Source organism: Tupaia chinensis, unplaced genomic scaffold (genome assembly GCF_000334495.1).
Source record: "Tupaia chinensis unplaced genomic scaffold, TupChi_1.0 Scaffold000238_1, whole genome shotgun sequence".
In the NCBI taxonomy this organism is placed as follows: Eukaryota; Metazoa; Chordata; class Mammalia; order Scandentia; family Tupaiidae; genus Tupaia; species Tupaia belangeri.
The window spans coordinates 3,184,073-3,207,901 of record NW_006159716.1 but is presented as its reverse complement, the minus strand read 5'-3'; the positions used below and the strand labels follow the sequence as shown (position 1 = coordinate 3,207,901).

Here is a 23,829-nt window from a genome sequence, read left to right as displayed (position 1 = left end):
AGAGCGAGAAATCATCCCCAGGGGGGATGGCCATGCCTCAATCCCTTCTCCATTCTCCTCTCGGGATCTTGGGCATGCACGCACACGCCCCCAGCGTGAGTTTAAGCCACTGGGTCCAGGACTGAACCACAGTCGACTACGTGGGAGTCCAGCGACATAGCCATTACGCTAACTGCTGGTTCCCCTAGTTGTCCATTTTAAGAGCAGTTTAGAGACAACATGCTTGGAAGCCTAGAAACTCTGGTTTCTTCCTCATATAGCTGAGTGTTATTTGAATGTCTATCTCTAACTGTATTTAAGAGAGAAGAAAATCTTGAATAAGGTTTTTTGTTTTGTTTTTGCTATAGGGTACGGGCACTCTCCAGGGGATGAGAGAGCAAGAAAGTGAGAAATCACTCCCCAGGGCTGATGGCTATGCCACAATCCCTACCCCATTCTCCTCTCAGGATTTTGAACACCCATGAATACACACCCAGTGCATTTCTCAAGCCACCAGGTCCGGAACTTGAACCACACAGTAGGCCATGTAAGATCCAGTAGCCTTAACCACCACAGCACTTGACAACCTAAATACTGGGTTAGCAGGAAAAATCATGATGCATATTTGCATAGTAAAGATGAGTTGACCAAAGACTTCATAGCAAGATTAGTATGATACATACAGCCATAGGAGCATTCCAGACCCCTCTGCTTGCATGTTGTTTTTAACTTGAGATTGGCTATTTTCCACTCAGCTCCTTTTATCTGCATAGGTCTGTCTGCAGGTCAGATTTCCCAGGTTGTTGTTGGAGATAAGCAGTGGCAGTACCTCTTAGTGACTGGGCAGGATGTAGACGATATCCAGGTAGCACAGCATTTGGCTCAGGCAAATGAGATTGTCCTGTCCTGAAACTGCTGGAAGTTCTGTGAGCAATAACATGTTCGAAGTGGAAATCATGAGAGAGGATAGAACTGTGAGGGCAGGAGACTGACCCCACCCATTGCACATCCTGAAAAGATCTTCCTATGACAAATAGCAGTACTGTGGTGGTGGTCACATATTGGCTGACCAAACCAACAACCATTGGAAATCTATTTTAGAGGGAGGCTGGGAATCTTCTCCCAAAAAATAGATGACACTGAACAATAAAGCTGGGAAGATAAAGGGGAAACCAGGGAGATAAAGTCCTCAGCACCTCTGTTAAGAGATCAAAGCCAATCAAGTTGGTAGGTAAGGGGCCCAGAATTGAATAGTTTTCTTTATGTAGTTAAGAGATACGCAGACCAGTGACCCATTTGATTTTGATGAACATTTGACAAGTGCCTAGATTATCTGCCACATTACTATACAAGTGCTGGTAAGTTACTCTCAGCGTCTGCCCCAGACTTAGCTCAATCTAAAAGGAAGCAGAAAGAAAAAGACAGAGTACAGTGGACACAGGCAGCCTGAGCCTAAGCAACCTAAGCAACTTGTGCTGCCCAGACAACTGGGCCCCTTTATTGATAAGGCAAAGCAACACCGTATACGTGTATTTCATGACATTCCATAAATACGTTGATAAGTTACAGACAATAAAAAGCTGGTAACAAATCTATATAATGTCTTAGAAATACTAGGCCAGGTGTATTTCTTGGCTACCTCCATATCAAAGAGAAATACCAATAAACTTCTTATGTCTAGTGGAGAGAAGCCCGGTGTGGGGAGATACTTCATTGCGAACCCAAAAGGGGCGTTGATAAGGCTAAAGAATCTTACAGAGGCATAACAGAGGTTGAACTTTGCTAATTGGGGTCAGGATGTTTCCTGAATTCCATCAGAGGTATCTGTCAGAAGGCCCTTAGAAAATTCCACCCTTTGCTCTGCTTGTAGTAAGGGTCAAGGAAAGGACAAGCTGCAAGGTTCTGTCATAGCCAAAAGGGACAGGTGATGCTTGCTCAGAGCATGTCCCCACATCCTCAGGGCTTCTCTCTGAACATGTCCCTGCAAGTTACTTTGTCATTTTTCCATGAGCCCAAAGTCTTAAAGAGTAATTTTCCACATAGCTGGAAACATTTTGTTTGCCTTTTCTCAGATACTCAGATATTCAAGACTCTGCTCTTGAGCAAACAATACAGAAGCACATAATGAAGTCTTTGGAAGAAGGTTGTTTTGTAGTTCTTGAGCCATCAAGTACACTGTGTGTATGTTTGTGTAAAGAGGTGTACAGGTATCTGTGACAATGGTTTTGTTTTGATTCAGTTTATCTCCTGCTCCCCATTATAATCCCAGCAGAATTACCCATCTGCACCAATATAATTACTGTGATGAGCATGTCTTAAACCTTTAGCTAGCTTTCTCACTCCTAGAAAGTAGAAGCCATATTTGTTTTTCAGTTTGTTCTTCAAGCACGTAGTATACCGTCTGACATAGCAGGAGTATAGGCGTGCTGCATGGCTGGAAGCTCTATGGCTGACGTGGGTTTGAATCTTTGTTTCAGTTTGTTCTTCAAGCACGTAGTATACCATCTGACATAGCAGGAGTATAGGTGCGCTGCATGGCTGGAAGCTGTATGGCTGACGTGGGTTTGAATCTTTCGATCAGCCTAAATACATACTGGGTGCATACACAGGCACCCAGGATCCTGAGGAACTGGAGGGCTGGAGAATGGAGATTATGGTGTGATGACACTCTGTTGAGGGTGCTTTTCTCCCTTCCTTTCTTTTTTATATGTACACATACATAAAAAAAAAAAGAACTAGTATAAACAGGGTATAGAGTATATTATTAGTAAATATGTGCACTGGTATAAACATATGAATATATGTGAATCCCTTCGTAACAGATATGATGACGGGGCCAGCAGGTTGCATAGTGATTAGAGTGCTGGACTCCCACATGGCCAACTACAGCTTGAATCCTGGACCCAAAGGCTTGAAACTCACACCGGGCATATGTGTGTGTGTGCCCAAAATCTGAGAGAAGAATGGAGGAGAGGGGATTGCAGAGTGGCCTTCCCACCCAGGGGGTAATTTGTTTCTTTTTGTCTCTCTGTCTCTGTCTCTTCAGTGAGCACATGCACCCTATAGCAAAAATCTACCAAAAAAAAAAAAAAAAGAAAGATGATGACTAATGAAGTCTGACATAATAAAAAAATATAAAAGCCAGCAAATTTCATTCATGAATTACATTTAAAGTCAAACAGCTTTAATTCCAAGTGTACTGATTTGTACATCTTCACTTCTTGAATCTACTTTTTCTTCTAAGTTTTTAGCTAACACTCATAAGTTATTTTCTCATAGTCATGAAATATGGAATTAAAATGCCTGACCATGATACTGAGAGTTGAAGATACAGGCAGGGTAACTCACCGTGTCTTTGTAGATTGACCAAGGCCAACCTGTGGAGTATGTATCTGAATTCTGTACAATGACTATGGTTTTAGTCAGCCTAGAGATTCATCCACTGCATGGATGATGCATTTGTGTCATCTTATTCAAGAGGCTGCCACAGTCATTGAGAAAGGTGGTGGCCAGCTAAGCCGGATCTTTATGTTTGAGAAAGTAAGTACAAGGGGACTTGAACCATCTGCAGTAAAGGTAAGTGAGGAACAATAAGTCTTGTATGACCAGTTTGCCTCCCATGGAGCACAAGCAGAAGTCAGATTTTCTGCTGCTCCTGTTGTAATAAGCTATCTCACACTAAAACTTTAATGTTAGTTAAGAAATGTGATGATGTTCTAGAACTTTAATTTTGAGGGTTATTTTCCATGTCACTTTTTACTCAATTCTTGTTGAAAATCCTTATGAACCATAAGACTGTTTTTCTGGCTCTATTAGTACATTAAATGTCATCAAACCTTTCTCAAATAATTGAGTTTGAAAAACAATTGCATCTTAATACTTAATGGTATAAGTTTAGAAAATGTGAACAGGTGGCTTAGCTCAAGATATACACTAGAAATTGATTTTTTAAAAAGTTCTTCATATCAAATTTTCTTGTGTTTTAAATCATAGTTCTTTTATGAGAAATTTTTGCTATAGGGGGCATACCCTTACCAGAGAGACAGAAAGTATGAAATAAATACCCAGGGGGGCTGGTCCCACCACAATCTCTTCTCCTCCATTCTCCTCTCAGGATCTTGGACAGGTGCACATACACACACACACACACACACATATGCCCAGCATGAGTTTTAAGTTATGGGTTCCAGGACTTGAACCAAGGTTGACTACATGGGAGTCCAGCAACATAACCATTACACCATCTGCTGGTCCCAATCATAGTTCTTTGAACAGTCAAATCAAGAAATTTTAATTTCCATGGTGATGTGGCCCAGAGTGTACATTTCATGTGCCCTGTAGAATCCTATGTTCCCAGCAAATCAGTCGAGACAAAGTCTGGCTTCATCCAGGAGAGTTGGTATGGCTGAGGCAAACCATAGTCTTTTCCCCTAGTGGACTTCTCTTTTCTTTCTTTGTCATCTACCCCAGGGCTGCATGTTCCTTTGTGTTTTGGGCCTTCCTGGGAATAAGAAGGCAGAAGAGAGTGTACATGCCCTGGAGAGCTCTAAGCATCTTCAGCTTCCGCTGGGAGAATCTTGCTGAGACCAAGTGAGGAGAAAAGTGAGGCAGAGAAAAACTTCTCAGGCCCCAGGTAGGAGGCAATAACAAGTAGCAGAGGTCAATGGTGTCCAGAATCTGCCACAGGGGGAGACACATGCTAAGCAAAGTCTGAAAACAAGATCTGTGGGGAGAAAAGTCACTAGATACAGCACTCCACTGAACACCCAGGGAAAATAAAGATAGCTTCCCACTGTCCCGGTGGGAGAGTGTGAGGGACTGCACACACACACAGCACACATTAAAGAACACTGCAAAGGAACGAGCAGACCTGTGGATTACTCTGATGCAAATAACAGCTGTATGTGGGGAGGATGCCTGTCTACAAGAGGAAGGATGAGAGGAGTTGTAGGGCAGGTACTTAAACAGGAAGGAACCACAGCTAGCTAACACTCCTTGGCTCTCACTTTTGGACTTTACCAGATCTCTTCGCTTTGTCTGGATCTCACACTGAACTGATCTCCCTCTTCCATATACACCATATGCACCCCACCCATGCCACCTTCTAAAAAAACCTACTCAAAAGTATAGAAAAATTCACTTTCCTACTCACTGCATTTTGACAGTTATAATTTTTCAAATGCCTATATTTTAGAAATAGAAAGCTATGGGGAAAATATATACATGAGCTCGTTTAAAAACAATGTTAACATCAAGTCAAAGATTAGTTTGCTTGCCATACATATATTCAAGGAGAATAAAAATTATCTCAAATATGTATAAAGAATTAATGTCTATTTATAGAATACTTTAGTATATGCTCCTAGTGTGAACATTTTTATCCTCTTACATTTGTTGAGGAAGCTAAGACCACAGAAGAGAAGTTATGAGGATATAGCAGAGCTGATAATGAAACCCAGATCTTCAGTCTTTGCATCCTATGTTGTTTCATTATCCTACAGCTGCCTCATTAAATGCAGATGCCCCCACAAGGGATTGTATGCATTATTAATGTGATATAATTGTAGAGACATAGAATGTTAGTACTGGGAAGGGGTGTAGAGGTTATCTGCTCTAACTCCTCATTTTACAAATAAGAAAGGTACTACAGTTGCTTAATAGACACTTGGACGCTTAGTTCAAGGTAAGTAAATGGCATTTTCTTCAGGTTTGATGATATCTGCAGATAACTCTACAACTTCCTGGTCTTAGCTCCAGTGTGTCTATGCTGGGCCATCCCTTCCAGTGCTTGTCTTTTCTGGTCTTTAATTTTCCATTGACCTGTGGCCTTTAAAGGTCCTGCCCTTGGCCCTTATGCTAAAAGAAGGTAGCCATTTCCTTGGCCTTTAGAGATTATTTTACAGTGCCCTTAAGAATATCTTCCGTGACTGCTTAGGCCATAACTCAGTTACTCTGCTCTTTGGCTTAAAATATGATGTTTAAGGGACCAGCAGTTAGCGTAATGGCTATGTTGCTGGACTCCCACGTAGTCAACTGTGGTTCACGTTCCGGACCCAGTGGCTTAAAACTCACGCCGGGTGCGTGTGCGTGTGTGCCCAAGATCCCGAGAGGAGAATGGAGGAGAAGGGATTGCGGCATGGCCATCCCCCCGGAGGGTGATTTCTTGCTTTCTATCTCTCTGTCTCTCTCTGTCTTTCTGTTGAGCACATGCGCCCTATAGCAAAAAACCTATCTAAAAAAAATTGGAGAAAGAAATTATGTTCAAAACTATATAGAACAGGGAACCAGCAGTTAGCGTAATGGCTATGTTGCTGGACTCCCACGTAGTCAACTGTGGTTCACGTTCCGGACCCAGTGGCTTAAAACTCACGCCGGGTGCGTGTGCGTGTGTGCCCAAGATCCCGAGAGGAGAATGGAGAAGGGATTGCAGCGTGACCATCCCCCCTGGGGGGTGATTTCTCACTTTCTGTCTCTATGTCTCTCTCTGTCTGGCAAGCGCACGCGCATGCGCCCTATAGCAAAAACCTCTCAAAAAAAAAAAAAAAAAGAAAGAAAGAAAAAAGAAAAAGAAAAGAAAGAAAGAAAAGAAAAAAACTAGATAGAATATAGGGGCCAACAGGTGGCATGGTAGTTAAGCACACTGGACTCCCACATGGCCGACTGTGGTTTGAGTCCTCGACCTGGCGACTTGCTTTCTCACTTTCCCTCCCTCTTTCTCTCTCTTCACTCTGTTCTTCTCTGGTCAAATTAAAATAGATAAATAAAGTTAAATAAAATATTTTTTTAAAAAAACTAGGTAGAACATTATAGTTCATCTAAGCCGACCTTAGTTTAAAGAAATTAAGATCCAGAGAGGTTATCTTGGTGAGCCAAGTAGATGTCAAAGCCTGAAAGCTGGTTTTGAAGGTCACTGTTGTGAGGAACACATTTTTTGAGATAATGACCAGATGCTGAAGCTTCAGAGGTGTGTATATAGCCTTGCTAGAAGATACTATGACATCACCTCAGCCTTTTCCTAGACCCAAAATACCTTCTATGTCTCCTTTCTCAAAGACCCTGTTCACCCTGTATCATCTACTGAGTTCTTTTCTGTTCTGAGAAATACCTTCAGTTTTTAGCTCATTTAGAGGAAAGGTAATTCTGTCACAAAAGACATTTTTGAGACCTATGGAGTGCGATCTCAGAATCTCATCATAATTTTTTTTTTCCAAACCAGAAACAGTTCATGTATATCAAATAAATCATCAATGGAGAAAGATTTTAAAAGAAGGAAGGACCCCCCCCCAAACAGATGAATGGATTGAAAATCTGTGGCACATATAGTCTATGGAATACTATTCAGCCATAAAAAAATAACAAAACCCTGGCTTTTGACAGAAAGTAGAAGAATATGGAAGATTTACTGCTGAGTGAGGCAAGCCAGGATATGAAGGAGAGACATTGTATGTCCCCACTTAATATATACCGCGTGTCCACACTCTATGACTGAAACTGATTGACTAAAGGATATATAAACACAATAAATGGGTTTAAATACCAGATATAGTCTGTGGGGGAGAGTAGGGCCTGAGGAATTGACATTTAGAAGAAAAAATAGGGAAGCAAAGCATTAATGGGACAAAGAAATGTAGTATTATCTGTTGAAGATATTTTATAGTTTAATCAACTGGACTAGGGAGAAATGTTCACGTAGTGAAATATTCACTTTGTAAGCTAAAAAAGGTAATTGAATGTATAAAAAATGAAATAAAAAATAATAATAATTAATATAAAAAGAAGGAAGGACTACGGGCTGCCTGAAAGAACAAGGGAGAATTACACAGTATAATAGGGAGGAAAAAAAAAAAACTGCTAAATGAGGAAAGTATTATTGGTTTCATTATCGCTGTATTATTAATAACTGAGTTTCTGGCATGTGTAAATGTATTCATTCAATGAGCATTTGTTGAACACAAGTAGGGGCGAGGCACCGTGCTAGGTGCTATAGACATAAAGAGAAATAAGACACTACTTTCTCAGCTAAGTTAACAGCTCACTTTCCTAGAATACAATTTAAGTACAGGAATAAGATGCTATAAGAACTGAAACATGGATGGGAAAAAAAAATAGTTATTTCCCCTCTGAAGTACCAGAGAAGTCCTGACTATAGAGATGATTTTTGAGCCAGGTTGAGAATGAAAGGAGTTCAGTAGGTGGAAAACCTGGGAAAGGACATCTTAAGCAGAAGAACCATCATGAAATGAAAGATACTCAGTCTTACTCTTGGTGTGGTAGCAGAACAGGAGACCCCACCGCCTGGTCTTATCTTTTTTTGTTGTTGTTGAGAGTTTTTCACTATAGGGCGCATGCGCTCGCCAGACAGACAGAGAGAGACATAGAGACAGAAAGCGAGAAATCACCCCCCAGAGGGGATGGCCACGCCGCAATCCCTTCTCCTCCATTCTCCTCTCGGGATCTTGGGCACGCACGCACATGCACCCGGCGTGAGTTTTAAGCCACCGGGTCCAGGATGCGAACCGCGGTTGACTACGTGGGATTCCAGCGACATAGCCATTACGCTAACTGCTGGTTCCCGCCTGGTCTTATCTTGAATGCCTCTTTTAGTCACGCTGGGGACAGTGAGCACAGTGAGTGAGTGATAAGAACCATCAATCCTGTTAGCGTCATTACCACTTCTGATGTTCTCTTTGCACCACTGAAAAATGTTTACCTGTAGATTTAGCTGAGGCTAGTTAAGCCTCATTGCACCTTCTCTCTCCATCCATATCTTGCTGTCTTCACATGAAGTCTTCATGTCAGTCAAATCCGCTTAGTTTCTATTATGCATAAATTGCTCATGGCCATCTTTGCCACTTGTCTCACAGAGCGACTCCCCTGATAGTTCTATCTCCAATACTAGCCTAGGTACAATGCTTCTCCCTTCACCTCTCTCTACTCCACTGTCTGTGCTGTAACTGTTCTGAAGGGCTGAGCTTCAAGCCACAACAGGCTTTTCAAAGCCTATGCCTTTTCCCACTACACTGTGTCCTCAGTTTTCAAGGCTCAGCCAAATGTCCTCTTCTTTATGAATACTCCTTCTAGTCTCCAGTATGAGTTAGTGCATGTCTTCTAGTTAGTTCTCTGTTAATGTGCTTTACTTCTCTCTACTGCACTGTGTTTGTCTCAGCAGCATATGAAAGTCTCTTCATTTCCCTCAACCCATTCTTTCCTCCTCCCCAGACTGAATTTCTCCAGGACAGTCTATTTTAAACATCTAGTCCTATACTTGGTACTGTGCATACTTTTCGGTGCTGCTTGAATGAATGTATGCATACATGAATGAATGAAAGAAATTACTCATTTAAAAATGTATTCCGAACATTAATTTTCTTTATGTGTTTTTTTAATTTATTCTGACATTCGAATATTATTTGATCTGTTAACCCTAGATTGACATCTGTTGATGTGCTTTTCATTTTTGGGGTAGTTACGGCAGAAATAACATTGGTCTAGGAGTCAGGAGACCTGAATTCTCATTCTGACTCTGCAGTTTACTACTCTGAAAAAGTTAATTAACCTCTTCAGTTGTATTTATTTGTTTTCCAAATGGTATTAAAATATTTACCTTACCAGGGCCAGCTGGTGGCACAGAAGTAAAATATGATACACTGTGTGGGCTGACCCACGTGGAAAGGTCCTGGGTTCATGTCTGGAGACCTCCCTGAGTTTATGGGGAACACACAGGCCCATGATCAGGGCTGGCAAAGATGAGGGTGTATCATGGTAGTGAGACTGTTGGGGGTAATGGCTCTCAGGCTCTTTCTCTGTCTTTCATTCATGGAATAAATAAATAAATACATACTTTTAAAAAAATATTTGCCCTGCCTACATATCAATTTGCTATTAATTATCTCTCAAAGGATCATATGAGGTGATACGTTTGATAGTACTTCAAAAAGAATGTCAAGTATAACGCATCTAATAGATACAAGATTTTTTTCTACCCTTTTATTAAGAATGCTCCCTTCCTCAAACTCCTAAAGTGGTAGGACCATCGCATTCCTCTTGGTTGTCTCCCTAGTACTCATCATGTGGTATAGACGGACAGCCAATTCTGGCCTTTTGCATTCTGAGCTCTAAAACTAGACTTTTGGATCTAGGGAGTGGCAGATCTAGTGCTTGATTTGGATACTCCTGTGTATTTACCCACTTACTTTTCTGATCCTCAGGCTTATTTCCAACAGTATCACCAATGGACCAGTATTCTGTGGCATGGTTGGGGGTGGTAGCAAGACATGAATATACCGGTAGCGAGGACATCAGACTATTACCTCTGGGACTTAAGGGTTAAAGGTGGAGGAAGTGGTCCAAAAATTGTCCACCCTTTTCTTTACTGTCCCCCTGACAGCTATTGGCCCAATAGTTAGCCTTGTGGCCAGAATGATAACTGCTTATCCAGGTTTAGTGACCTGTGATGAGGTGGCATATCTAAGATTTGTGCTACCTGCTTACAACTTCAAGAAACTTCCATCTAAAACCCAGGGAAGATGTATGGCTGTCTAGACCATAGAAGACATATATATTATTGTGTGATATTTCATTTCCCATCTGTTACAAAATCAGAGCATAGGAATAGTAAGCTTTCAGTGTATGACATTAGAAGAAAGATGCTGCAACTCTTGGCCTGCTGCAATAAGACACACGTGAGACTTTAGGGCCAGTCCCATACCCCGGTGGTTAAGGTAGCCAGGTGCCCACAGGCTAATCATGATTCAAATCCAGGCCCTGGCAGCTTGAAAAACACAGGGTGCATGTGCATGTACATGTATGTCCCAATCCCAAGGATGGAGAAATGGAGGAGAAGGGATAGTGGTGTGACCATACCCCATCTGGTTTTCCCTAATCCCTTCTCCATGCATGCATGTCCTCCGACAATTAAAAAAGACACATCAGGCTGAGATCTGTGGCTTTCATATTTAACTCTTAGCTAGTTCCTAAGGTCTAAATGCACTTCTTGCTCTCCAATAGGAAAAGAATAGTAACAGGTCCCTGATCCAAAAATTCTTTTTTTTTAAATTTTGCTATAGGGTATATGTGCTCACCAGAGAGAGATAGAGAGTAAAAGTGAGAAAGCATTTCCCAGGGGAGATGACCATGCCACAATCCCATCTCTATTTCCCCTTTCAGGATTTTGGACATGTACACACACTCGCACATACACACCTGGTATGTGTTTTAAGCCAGCAGGTCTAGGACTCAAATCCTGTAGTCAGTCATGTGTGATACAGCCACTTTATCCATGACACCAACTAACCTTCAAAAGTTCTTTGCTGGAACCAGCAGTTGACTTAATGGCTATGTCACTGGACTCCCGTGTAGTCGACCACAGTTCGAATCCCAGACCCAATGGCTTAAACTGAAGCCGGGTGCATGTGTGTGCATGCCCAAGATCCCAAGAGGAGAATGGAGGAGAAGGTATTGTGGCATGACCATCCTCCCTGGGTGGGTGTTTTCTTGCTTTCTGTCTCTCTCTGGTGAGCTCAAGCACCTTATAACAAAAATTTCTTGAAAAAGAAAGTTCTTTTTGCTCTTTTTCTTTGTGTACTTCTCAATTTATTTACTTCTCTGATTCTGGAACAATCAATACTATTTCCTTCTTCCCTCCCTCTCCCCAATAGGTTTTAGATTTTACAAACTTTTTCTTTTATTTTTTTAGAGAGGTTTTTGCTATAGGGCATGTGTGCTTGCCAGAAAGACAGAGAGACACAGAGAGACAGAAAGTGAAAAATCACCCCCCGGGGGGATGGTCACGCCGCAATCCCTTCTCCTCCATTCTCCTCTCGGGATCTTGGGCACGCACGCACATATGCCTGGCGTGAGTTTAAGCCACTGGGTCCAGGACTTGAACCGCAGTCAACTACATGGGAGTCCAGCAATATAGCCATTACACTAACTGCTGGTCCCTTTACAAACCTTTTCTGCAAAGCTCTGTATCTCTTGAGTTATCTCAGAGTACTTGCTTATGAGGACAATTGCTCCTGAATCTATCCTTAATAGACACATTTCCTTTTGTTCTTCTTCTTTTTTTTGTTTTTTTAGAAATGTAATACTGTTTATTTAACTTTAAAAAAAATATGAAGAGCTTTAAACTTTCAGGTAAACGTATGGGCCTTTTGATAATTTTTATTAGAATGGCAGAACGCTAGGTCACTATGTAAAAGACACCCTGACGCTTACACGGAGGCCACCGCAGAGTCAACGGGTCCAGCTTCCCAGTGCACGCCCTGAGCCACGGCCCCTCCGACGGTGCCCTTCCCGCAGCCTCTGCCAAGCCAGGAGCGTGGAGAGTTTGTCATGGTTGTTCTATTCTCTTTACAGACCAGAGATATGTACAGTTGATAACTCAGGATTTCTAGCCAATAACCATATAGTTAACACCACCTTACGAATTCAGGGAAACAAAAATGTCAGGAACATCTTTAAATGCCTTGTCACACCAACAGCAAAGTGCACAGAGTGAGGAGAACACGAGAGTGCCTTTTTATTTTAAAAATGTTTGGAAATATGTACAACTTTGATACAGTTTCAGGGTGCTCCGGACACCCATGGCCACTTCATGTAAACCACTGACAATTTCTAGAGCACTTTGAGAGACAACATGATCGTGATCAAATTCTGCAATTAAACTTAATGAGGGCAATAGACACGCCTCCAATGAGGTGCGATTACGGCGCCCCTCTACGCTAAGGGATTCACAAGGAGACAGAGCAGCTGTTTGTTTTTATTTGTCCTCCTCCTCCTCGTCTTCTTCATCTTCCTCTTCCGCCTTTATCCGGGCAACTTTGGCAGGACCCTTTGCGCCATTGGTGATGTAAGGCTGCTTCTCGCTGTCACTTAAGTTGTTCCACATCTCACCCAGCTTCTTTGCCACGTCTCCGATAGAGATGCCAGGGTTGGTGGATTTGATCTTCAGGCGAAACTCTGAACAGAACAGGAAGAATACAGACGGTCGCCTTTTGGGAGCATTTGGGTCCTTTTTCTTCTTGCCTCCCTTAGCCGGTCCATAATCCTTCATTTCCCGGTCATAGCGTACTTTATCCGCCTTTGCCATTTCATCAAATTTCGACTTCTCTTTCCCAGACATTGTCTTCCACCTCTCGGAGCACTTCTTAGAAAATTCAGCAAAATTGACAGGGACCTCCGGGTTTTTCTTCTTATGTTTTTCTCTGCAGGTCTGCACAAAGAAGGTATAAGCAGACATCTTGCCCTTTGGTTTCTTGGGGTCACCTTTAGCCATCCTGACTGTATTGTTCACTAGTTTCTGTTCTTCTTCACAGACTGTCTGGGAAAAGACATTTGGCCAGAGGGAGAAATAAAAATCTTCCTTTTAGGTAATTTTTTTTCTTTTCAAATTATATTTGTTTCAGCTGTAATGGCTAATTGTGATTTTAAAACCAAAACAGATTGTAAGACTAAATGCTTTAAGCATGTATTTTAAAAATAGCAGCCCTTCTTGGGACCAGCTGTTAGCATAATGGCTATGTTGCTGGACTCCCATGTAGCCGACTCGTAGTTCGAGTCTCAGACTCGGTGGCTTAAACTCATGCTGGGCCCATGTGCATGCGTGCCCAAGATCCCGAGAGGAGAATGGAGGAGAAGGGATTGAGACATGGCCATCCCCCCTGGGGGGTGATTTCTCACTTTCTGTCTCTTTGTCTCTCTCTTTTTGGTGAGCGCATGCGCCCTATCGCAAAAACCTCTCCAAAATAAATAAATAAATAAATAAATAAATAAATAAATAAGCAGCCCTTCTTAGTGGATTTATGTTTATTTTGAAGAGGATTTATCATTCTTTTCCCTGCTCAACCTTTGAATTTCAGGGTGAGTCCTGTCACTTTGCATAAGTACTAACAGCTATTGAGAATCTTTGTAAGTCAGAATTTACCTATTGAAGTCTGACCAGATTGTAGTGGATCATCTTTTTTTTTCTTTTTAGTTTAGTTTGTTTGTTTGTCTGTGCACTCAACAGAAAGAGAGCAAGAGAGAGAGAAAGAGAGGGGGAAAGTAAGGAATCACCCCCCATAATGTTGACATGCAGTGACAGAGTTTGATTTTTTTTTTTTTTTGATGTAAGACACATGCACTCACTAGAGAAAGAGAGAAAAGGAGAGAAGTCACCCCCTCAAGAAGACTGGCCTCACCACAATCCCTTCTCCATTCGCCTCTCAGGATTTTGAACATACCTGCAAATGTGCCCGGTGTGTTTTTCAAGCCATTCGCATCGAATACCTGAACTTCATAGTTGGTCATGTGGGATCCAGCTGCCTTAACCTCCATGCCACCTGCTGTCTCCACAATGGAAATATTTACAAAAAACTAAGAAGATAAGGGAGTCCCCATGTTCAGTTCACATGGTGCTCATTGTTGTGAATGTTATCACTTAGGCAGTGGAACAAACCTCAAGATCAGTGCACATTTCTGTATAATTCAAAGTTGATTTTCTGGAAAGACATGTGAAGCCCTGTCAAAGAAGGGGCTTCTGGGGGAACAAAGCCATTCTGAGAGTCGGCTTTGCAAATTAATTCAAACAGAATGCCTACTGAAAAGCACGCTAGTTTTAGGTGACGTCTCTCTACAGACTGGAAGAAGGAACTGGAAGCCTTCCAAATAGCAGACCATGAATGTGTGCTCCAGAAGAAGGGACAAGCAGTTCTGTATAAAGGCAGAAAAGGCTAGGGAGGGACCAGAAGGTGGCATGGCGGTTGAGGTGCTGGATACTCCCACATGGCTGACCACAGTTCAAGTCCTGGATCTGGTGGCTTGCTTTCTTGCTTTCTCTCTCTCTCTCTCCCTCTGTCTTTCTTTCTCTCTCTGGTCAAATTACAATTCTCTTGGGGTTCTTTTTCCTTTTGGTGAGAGGTTTACGTCATTCGATTTAACATCCTTGGGCTGGTGAAGTGAGTAACCTCTGTGTGAGTCGGGGCACTGCTGGTGGCCACAGTAACATGCACCAGGATGTTGCCATTGAAGCTGAAGGAAGCAGATTCCAAGCCGTCCTTCTATGCCATCCAGGCCCTCATGGCCGTCTTCTTTGAGACTGATACATGCCCAGCCTATCACGGCAAGTGCGCCGACACAGACCACTCCTGGGGTGGTAGAGATCTGCGCCGCCTTTCTGTTACTGTTTCCTGGGGCCTAGTCAGACCCAGGATTGTCTTCTACTCTAATACCCTGATATATATATATATATATATATACACACACACACATACATTTATATATGATACATGTATATAGAGTGTATGTGGCCTAAGAACACACAGTAATGGTAGGGCCAAGTTTTCTTTTTTCCCAATATTACGTTGGTCTATTTTTATTTTTTTTGAGAGGTTTTTGCCATAGGGTGTGTGTGCTCACCAGAAAGACAGACAGAGACAGAGAGATAGAAAGCGAGAAATCACCCCCAGGGGAGATGGCCACACCGCAATCCCTTCTCCTCCATTCTCCTCTCAGGATCTTGGGCACACACGCACACATGCCTGGTGTGAGTTTAAGTCACCAGGTCCAGGACTCAAACTGTAGTTGACTACCTGGGAGTCCAGCGACATAGCCATTACGCCAACTGCTGTTCCCTGAATATTATGTTGCTCTTAAACTGAGTTTTTTTCTTTTCTACTTTTTTAAAGAGAGATTTTTGTGATAGGGCACATGCACTTGCCTGGGAGACAGAGACAGATCACAGAAAGCAAGAAATCACCCCCCAGGGAGATGGCCACGCTACAACCCCTTCTCCATTCTCCTCTTGGGATCTTTGGCACATACGATGCCCAGTGTGAGCTTTTCTTTTCTTTCTTTTTTTTTTTTTTGGAGAGGTTTTTGATATAGGGCTTGTGTGCTTGCCAGAAAGACATAGAGAGACAGAGAGACAGAAAGCAAGAAATCACCTCCCAGGGGGCATGGCCACGCCACAATCCCTTTTCCTCCATTCTCCTCTCAGGATCTTGGGCACGCATGCACATGCGCCCGCCCTGAGTTTAAGCCATCAGGTCCAGGACTCCATGCAGTTGGCCATATGGGGTCCAGCTGCCTTAACCACCATGCCACCGCTGGCCCCCCAGGAAATACTTTTGAATGTCTTTTTAGTGGCTCTTGAAACAAACTGCAATGCAGTGTCCTGACCAGAGAAAGAACCTTGTTCACCACAGGGAAGACCAAAACGAGATGATGCAGCACAAACTCTGGACCAGAGTCCTTTCAGTTCACAGGCCAAACAGTGAGTTGGACTGAGCCCCTTTCTTCCCATCCACACCATTAAGGGTTCACATATCATTGTTTAGGGTTTATTTAGCCTCATGTGGCAGAGGGACCAGCACAGGGGACTTCCCAAGATAACCCAATCATTTTTGAGCATCACTTTCCCTGTCAGTAAAGTCAAGACATTAGACTAGCTGCGGAAGGCCCGAGTTGCTTGGATATGCTAAGGATCTAGGACATGGGCTGAATGGAAGCGTGCACTGAACTCCCAGGGATGGTCCCCAGGAGTGTGCAGTGTGGGGAGCAGCTTAGCTAGGTGGAGTCTCACTGTTAGGAGTTTCTTGGGCCGGCTCACAGGAGGCCTCTCTAGCTTTTCTCCCTCCTGGCAAGACAACTGTGGCATATGTCACAGGCTTGGAGCAAGGCAGGACCTTAGGAGGCAAAGGGGGCAAAGAGGATGGGGCTGGGGATGCAGGTTGCCCTGATGGGGAGTCAAGAGGTAGGCCGGCGTAGGTGGTATTGTCGAAGGAAGGCGGCGAGTCAAGCCTAACATAAGGTACATCCGATGGCGGTCCAGTAGCCAGTGCAGAATCACCGGTGGGGTGGACCGCTGAAGAGGGGTCCTGTAACAAACACAGGCAGGTCAGGCAGAGAGAATGCCTCCCTCTGCCCCAGCTCCCTTGGGTGGACCTGGGAACACACGGGATGTCTCTCAAGTCCTGAGTATGTCAGTGAGCAAGAGGGCTTCGCGCTGAAGATTTCCAGCCCCCAAGTTTCTCCCTGAGTCTGGGAAGGTAGGAGACCACGGGAGGCCATTAAGTGCCAAGTTTTCATCTTTCAGGAAGAGAATTTAGACCTTGCCTGGGACCCAGTCTTTTCTCCATCCCACCCTTTGGGACGTCTTGGTGAGCATGACAAATGGAGGGTTTGGGGAATTTGGCTAAGGGCCTTCAGAACCTCTTACCGTGCTGCTCTGGAATCGGCCACAGACAGCAAGCCTGTTCCCTAGGAGGACAGAGCAGCATAGTCTGCTTCCAGGGCTGGCACAGAGCCCACCTCACTCTCTGCAGAAGCTTCTGCAACCTCTTTCCTAGGGAAGACTCATCTTCCCCCTCCCACCAGCAAACCTTCACCACTCCTATCTCCCAGTCCCCACCCACTCACTGCTTCCCAGCTCCCTCCAACCTGCCTCACAATCATCTACCCCCAAAAGCCTTTCCCTTACTCCCTCCACTGCACCCTTTCCAGTCCCTAGCTTCCTCCAGGCCTCTTCTCACAGAATCCCTCCCCTCCCCTCCATCCTTGAGCCATGAGAATTCTAGAGTAAGGAGGCCTTGACTAAAGCCCAGAAAAGTTCATTGTAAGGAGAACAGACCTGGAGTCCCGGCCTTATCTGCAAAACTGGCTGATACGGGGCAGAGATAAGCAGACAGGTACCTACCTTTCCTTTTGGCCATCACAGCAAACAGCACCACTGCCACCGCCAGCAGGCCCAACAGGACCACAGCACCCCAGATCAAGGGAATGCTGAGGGACAGAAAGGATTAGGATTAGCCCGCATGCTGCAGGAAGCCTCCAGCCAGGACCCAAAGGCCAGGGGCAGAGGGCCACGTTCTTGGTGAAGCACGGTTAGGAGAAGAGATGGGGTGGAATGAGAAGGCCAGACTCAGGCAGGGCCAAAGGCAGACACATTGTCAGGGTTTCCTGGCCAAAGATCCACCAGGATGCAGAGGCCGTTGCTAACCAGGATGGAGAGGTCTCTGTCTGCCCAGAAGTTCCCCAGGAATGGAAGGGACTCTAAGTGTCCCTCTTTGATTTAGCCGGCAGCCCTAAACAAGTCAAATCTTCACCAATGCCATCCTCCTGACCACCCAAACCCAGGCTTGCCAGTACCTCTTCTCATCCTGGCCAGGTTCCAAAGGACTGGCACTGCCCACAGTGTCCGACGAGGGGTCTTCAGCCTGACTGCCAGTCTTATAGTCCTTCTCTGCCTCCTCTGTCAGGCCAGGAGCTGAGTCAGAGGGAAACATGAGCATGTAGCCATTGTGGGCAGTGCCAATGGCCTGCCGTGGGCTGAGGGTGGGGATGGAGAGCCAAGCAGGGAGGCACTTCCGGAGGAAGGTGCAAAGATGAGGTGGGGGCTGCTCATTCTGCGGGTCAGGGAATGGCCCCACCTGTGTATGTCTCTACCTGGTTGTGAATGAACCCACTTTCTCCTCTACCGCCAGCTCCCACCCTTCCCCCCGCACTTCTTCACCTGTTCCACCCATAGCCCCTGCCTCGCCTGGCTGCTTGGACTGTGCAGAAGCACCCACTGGGTAATCTGTGCCCACCACCTGTTCTCATTCCAGAGGAGGTCTCTGTAGCTCTCAACCTCGGGGGTGACTCACTGCTGGCTCTCCCAGGTCTCCAGCAGGCCCTGGGAATACTCTGCTAAACCCCACACACCTGCAGCCCTGAGGGCCGACCTACAGGCTGCTTGACCCCATCCAGAGCTCTGCCCTCAGGATTTAAGGAACTCAGCGTAAAATGATGCAACACCAGAACTGACCCTCACTGGGCCCTCCTGGGACCCTGAGATGCAGTTTTGTGGCAAGGCTCTGTCATCCCAACATCCTGCTTTACTTCTGGCTGTAGGGCTCAGGGTTGCGCTCTCTTGAACTGAGAATAAGTCTTGGGAATCTGGCCAGTCCTTCCAGACCACCTGGGATGGAGACCTGGCCCTGTTTCTGAGTCACCCTTCCTACTCCCATCCATGCCATACTAGGAAGTGGGGGTGCTGTGGCCCTACTCTTGCCCACCTGGTACCTCTTAGGCTGCCTTGGACTACCACCTTCCCTTGAAGCTAAGTACCAGCCTGAGCTGGGAGTCAGATCCTCCCTGGATTCCCAGCCATGCCTGATCTTTCCGCCTGTCTAGTCTCCCACCTGCCTGATCTTCCGTCCTCTAAGCCCCTGCCCCACTGCCGCCTGGGACCATGGCAGGTACCTGCCTCCCTGCCCCTCTTCCCAGAGATGCTCACTGCAAGTTGTCTTTCAGAGAATTAAAACTCAGTTAGTAGGGGGAGGGGGCAGTAGGTGACGTGGTAGTTAAGGGCACTGGACTCCCTCGTGGTCGACCGTGGTTTGAAACCTAGACCTGGCAGTTTGCTTTCTCACTTTTCACCTCTCTCACTCTGTCCCTCTCTAGTTAAATTAAAAATAAATGAATGAAGTTAAAAATAAAATAATTCTTAGTGGGATCAGCAGGTAGCATAGTGGATACCTATCATGGCTGACTGGATACCTATCATGACTACCAGAGTTCAAGTTATGGATCCAGTGGCTTGAAAATCACACCACGGGGGCCAGAGCAGGTGGTGTGGTGGCTAAAGGGGCTAGACTCCCACATGGGTGACAGAGGTTCAAGAACCAGATTGGCAGTTTGCTTTCTCACTTTCCCTCTCTCTGTCTCTTTCTCTCTCACTTGCTCTGTCCCTCTCAGGTCAGATTAAACTAAGAAAATAAATAATAAAGATAAATTTTTTAAAATTCTTTAGAGAAAAAAAAGAAAAAAGCATCTCACACCAGGTATGTGTGTGTGTGCCCAAGATCCCAAGAGGAGAATGGAAGAATGGATGGAGAAGGGATTGCTGTGTGACCATCCCCCAGGGGGCAATTTGTCACTTCCTCACTGTTTCTGTCTCTCTCCCGGGAGCACACACACCCTATGGCATAAACCTCTTTAAAAAAAGAAAAACTGAGCTAAAGAATAACTAGGGCTAACCAGAGTATTTTTGGAATATGAAACAAAAATTACTCAGAATAAGAGAATTCGTATAACATCTTAGCCCACCTTATTTAGGGGGGAAAAACTAAGAGAGGGAAAATACTTTTCATAATTTTATTTGGGGATTGAGTACAAATATTTAAGAAAAGAAAAACCTAAAAAAAAAATATCAGTATACATAAGAAAAAAAAAAAAGCAGCTTTTGAAAATGGTCATTAGTTGGGACCAGCAGTTGGCTATGTCGCTGGACTCCCACGTAGTCGACTGCAGTTTGAGTCCCAGACCCAGTGGCTTAAACTCATGCCGGGCACGTGTGCGTGCGTGCCCAAGATCCCAGGAGGAGAATAGAGGAGAAGGGATGGCGGTGTGGCCTTCCCCACCAGGGAGTGATTTCTCACTTTCTGTCTTTCTGTATCTCTCTGTGTCTTTCTGGAGAGTGCACACGCCCTATAGCAAAAACCTCTCAAAAAAAAAAAAAAAGAAAGAAAGAAAGAAAGAAAGAAAGAAAGAAAGAAAGAAAGAAAGAAAGAAAGAAAGAAAAAGAAAAGAAAATGGTCATGTAGTAGCTGAACATTTTACCTTCGGAACAGGTTTTTATAACCTTTTTTATAACTTATTTTTCTAAAAAATTTTTAAACATATTTTAATGTTTTGAAGTTCTTTTTTTTTTTCTTTTTTTTCTTTGTTTTTATTTCTGGCATGTGCTTGCCAGAAAGAGAGAGAAGAGAAAGTACCCCCCAGTGTGGTACAGTCATGCCACAGTCTCTGTCCCTCTGTTCCTCCTTCTGTCAGGATTCTGAAAATACACAGACGCGCAAATGTGCACGCCCAGCATGGTTTTCAAACTGCCAGGGCTAGGACTCAAACCGTGGTCAGCCATACAGAATGTACTACGGAGCCAATCCCCCCAATTTTTCTTTTAATAAGTGCTTAGACACTAGAAAGTTGTGGGCTGTGAAACACTTCACCTGTAAAGTGTTTTCTGTAATGAAGACAGAGTTAAGGATATAGGCTTAAATGTGATGATGGAAGTCTGCTTTTTCCTATTGTTCAAAATCCTTTCCAGATGGCCTAGAGGGAGTCACACCCACAAACATTAACAGACCATTTTGATCCATTGGTAACAGAAGTCTTCCTACATCCTGTCCCTGGCATAGTATCTTTGTGATGTGTATTAAACCTCCTTATCTCCGTTAAAGTACTTTAACTGTAAACCCACCTGTAACCAACAAGACCCCCTACACACACATGCCCTGCCTTTTTGGGCCAGACCAATGAAAAAACTCTTCACTAAATTCCAAACCTTGTCTCTTGCTCTCAAAATCAAATAAAAGGAACCCCTGTAACTGTTCACCCCGGAGAAAGGCATGTTTGCTTCCTCTCCGGGCCTAAGTCACTCATATTCTACTTAGAAATAAATCGCATTGTTATTTTTATAGAGTTGGTAATTCCTGTAGACAAAAGTTATGGACACCTTTTACATTTTTAAAACTGAATGACAGGCCCCAGCAGGTGATGTGGTGATTAAAGTGCTAGACTCCTATGTGGCCAACCACAGTTTTAACCTTGGGCCCAGCAACTTGAAAATCACACCAGGCACCTGTGTATGCATGCCCCAAAATCCTAAAAGGAGAATGGAGAAGGGATTGCAGTGTGGCCATCTAAGAGATGATTTCTCACTTTCCCTCTCTCTCTCTCTCCAGTAAAGCACATGTCTTACGGAAAAAAATCTAAAAAACAAAACAAAATAAAACAAAGCAGGGGTCAGCAGGTGGTATGGTGGTTAAGTCGTTGGACTCCGACATGGCTGACCACAGTTTGAGTCCTGGACCTGGTGGTTTGCTTTCTTATTTTCCCTCTCTCTGTGTTCTCTCTGGTCAAATTAAAATAAATGAATGAGTAAATAAAATTAAGTAAATAATTCTTTTAAAACAAACAAACACAAAAAAGTACAACTGAATGAGTCAAATTGGAATCCCAGACCCTGTAGCTTGAAAAACATGGCCAGATACATGTGCAAGTGTGCCTAAATCCAGAAAGGAGAATGAAGAAGGGATTTCAGCAGGGACATCCCTCCTGGGGGTGATTTCTGACTACCCCACCATCGCCCTACCCCCATCTTTATCTGGCAAGTGCACTCACCTCACCCTATAGCAAATTTAAAAAAAAAAACAATGAATTAGTTTAGACATTGGATGAATCTTTTCTGTAGGTGAGACATAGGAGATGCTCAGTGAAGACTTATAAAACTAATTAAGAAGACAGCATGGAGTATGTTGAAAATGCCGGTGATCCCAAAGCCACGGGGTAGGAAAGGAGCACATGCCTTCCTGTAGGGAAGCCCACTTGTGTGGGAGGGGGAAGGGGATCCGGTTCAGCTCATTTATCTCACGCCTCACCACGAGCTTGGTTTCCGTTCCCTGGAGAACTGTCAAGAGGTTATCTGCTCCCAAGGCCTTCCTCCCAGGGGCCCTGGCCCCAGCAAAGACCCAAGAGCCCTGGCAACTGATGGGGGTGGGAAGGGCAGGCCCCAGGGTGGTGGCTGACCTAAGACAACTCACCTGGGGTGAGCACGTCCAGAGAGACTCTGTGCAAGGTCTGGGGCCCCGCTGCTCCCTCCACCACGCAGCCGTACTCCCCAGCGTCCTCCTCCTGCAGGGTAATCATTTCCACCTGCAGCAGGCCCCCACCCAGGTCGGTGAGAAACGTGCGCTGGTTCCGTGGGGCGTTGCGATCCACAGCTGATGACACCAGAGGCTGACACCTCTCCTGCAAGAACCGGCACCACACTTTCCGAGCCTTGACGTCCTGGAGCCGGTAATGGCACTGCACCAGAATGGAGCTCCCTACGGGGGCCTGCAGCACCTCAGGGAAGCTTCCTACAGAGCCCTGACCTAGGGAAGGAAGGGAATCTTGGGCAGGAGCTGGGGGCAGATCCCAGCCCACCCACTGGCATAGGACACCAGGACCCACCGATGTGGGTGTGGCATCCACAATAACACACCAATTACCTCTGGGCATGGGGTAGAGGGTGAGTATTTCAGCTGCTTCTGAATCTTACCTGCTAGTCCCAGGAACAGCAGCAGAAGACTGAGACCCATGGCTGGACAGGGAGAGGTCAGCTCTGGGGTCTGCCTGGGCACTGACACAGCACTCCCCCAGAGCAGGAAATGCCTGCCTCAGTCACATGGGGCTCTCAGTGACCATGGGTGGGAATCAGGGACTAGGGGGGTACCTCCCGGGGTGGGGGAAGGGAGCCCTTCTACACCCTGGCTGATTAGAGGGCTCAGGAACTGACCCTGAGGGGTACGGGGTGGTGGTGGGGGGCAGCTAAAAGGCAATTAGAGAATAAGAAAAAGAGTAAAGGGAATCTTCTGAGTCCTATAGACATAGGATTTGAGGATACAGAGCTATAAAGGAGGGAGGTAAATTAACCTATGCATGGTCCAAGGTCATTTTATTTCTAAATCATTTATGGGTGTGCCGCTACACCCAAGCTCTCAATTATTGTTCTTAACACTCTAGACCCTTTCCACCTGGATCCATGTTCTTCAGTGTATTTTTTCATGATTTCTTTCCTTTTTTTATGGTTTGTTATTTACATTCGGTCATTGTACATCTTGGTAGCACGCAATATGTTGTTCAAGGTATGCATGTGGTACGTGACAATAAGTCAAGGACATTACTGTAAACATCATTCTCAACAGAGAACTTTACAATCTTGTATCTGATAAATTTTTTCCCTGATGCCTTCACACCCACTACTACCCACTCCTCTCCCAAACAGTTTCTGATATCTACACTTCTCTCTACTATTATATATTTGAATCTTTCCATTTATTCCATAAA

The 23,829-nt window shown here is 44.7% G+C and overlaps 1 protein-coding gene and 1 pseudogene across 2 annotated transcripts; both read right to left on the bottom strand.

Moving 5' to 3' along the window:
* Positions 1-12,191: 12,191 nt before the first annotated feature.
* LOC102472390 (high mobility group protein B3 pseudogene) lies at positions 12,192-13,255 on the bottom strand (annotated as a pseudogene).
* Positions 13,256-16,282: 3,027 nt separating this feature from the next.
* TREML1 (triggering receptor expressed on myeloid cells like 1) lies at positions 16,283-23,142 on the bottom strand. 2 transcript variants are annotated; one of them, XM_027771878.1, is made up of 6 exons: positions 23,042-23,142; positions 22,542-22,874; positions 18,106-18,223; positions 17,654-17,739; positions 17,177-17,217; positions 16,283-16,835 (listed from the first exon to the last, which is right to left on the bottom strand). In XM_027771878.1, exons 1-6 carry the CDS (start codon positions 23,079-23,081, stop codon positions 16,521-16,523), a joined length of 933 nt encoding a protein of 310 aa, XP_027627679.1. In that variant the 5' UTR covers positions 23,082-23,142; the 3' UTR covers positions 16,283-16,520. The 2 variants fall into 2 exon arrangements, with proteins under 2 accessions (XP_027627679.1, XP_027627680.1); XM_027771879.1 differs by lacking the exon at positions 17,177-17,217 and having other exon boundaries at positions 16,657-16,835.
* Positions 23,143-23,829: the final 687 nt, after the last annotated feature.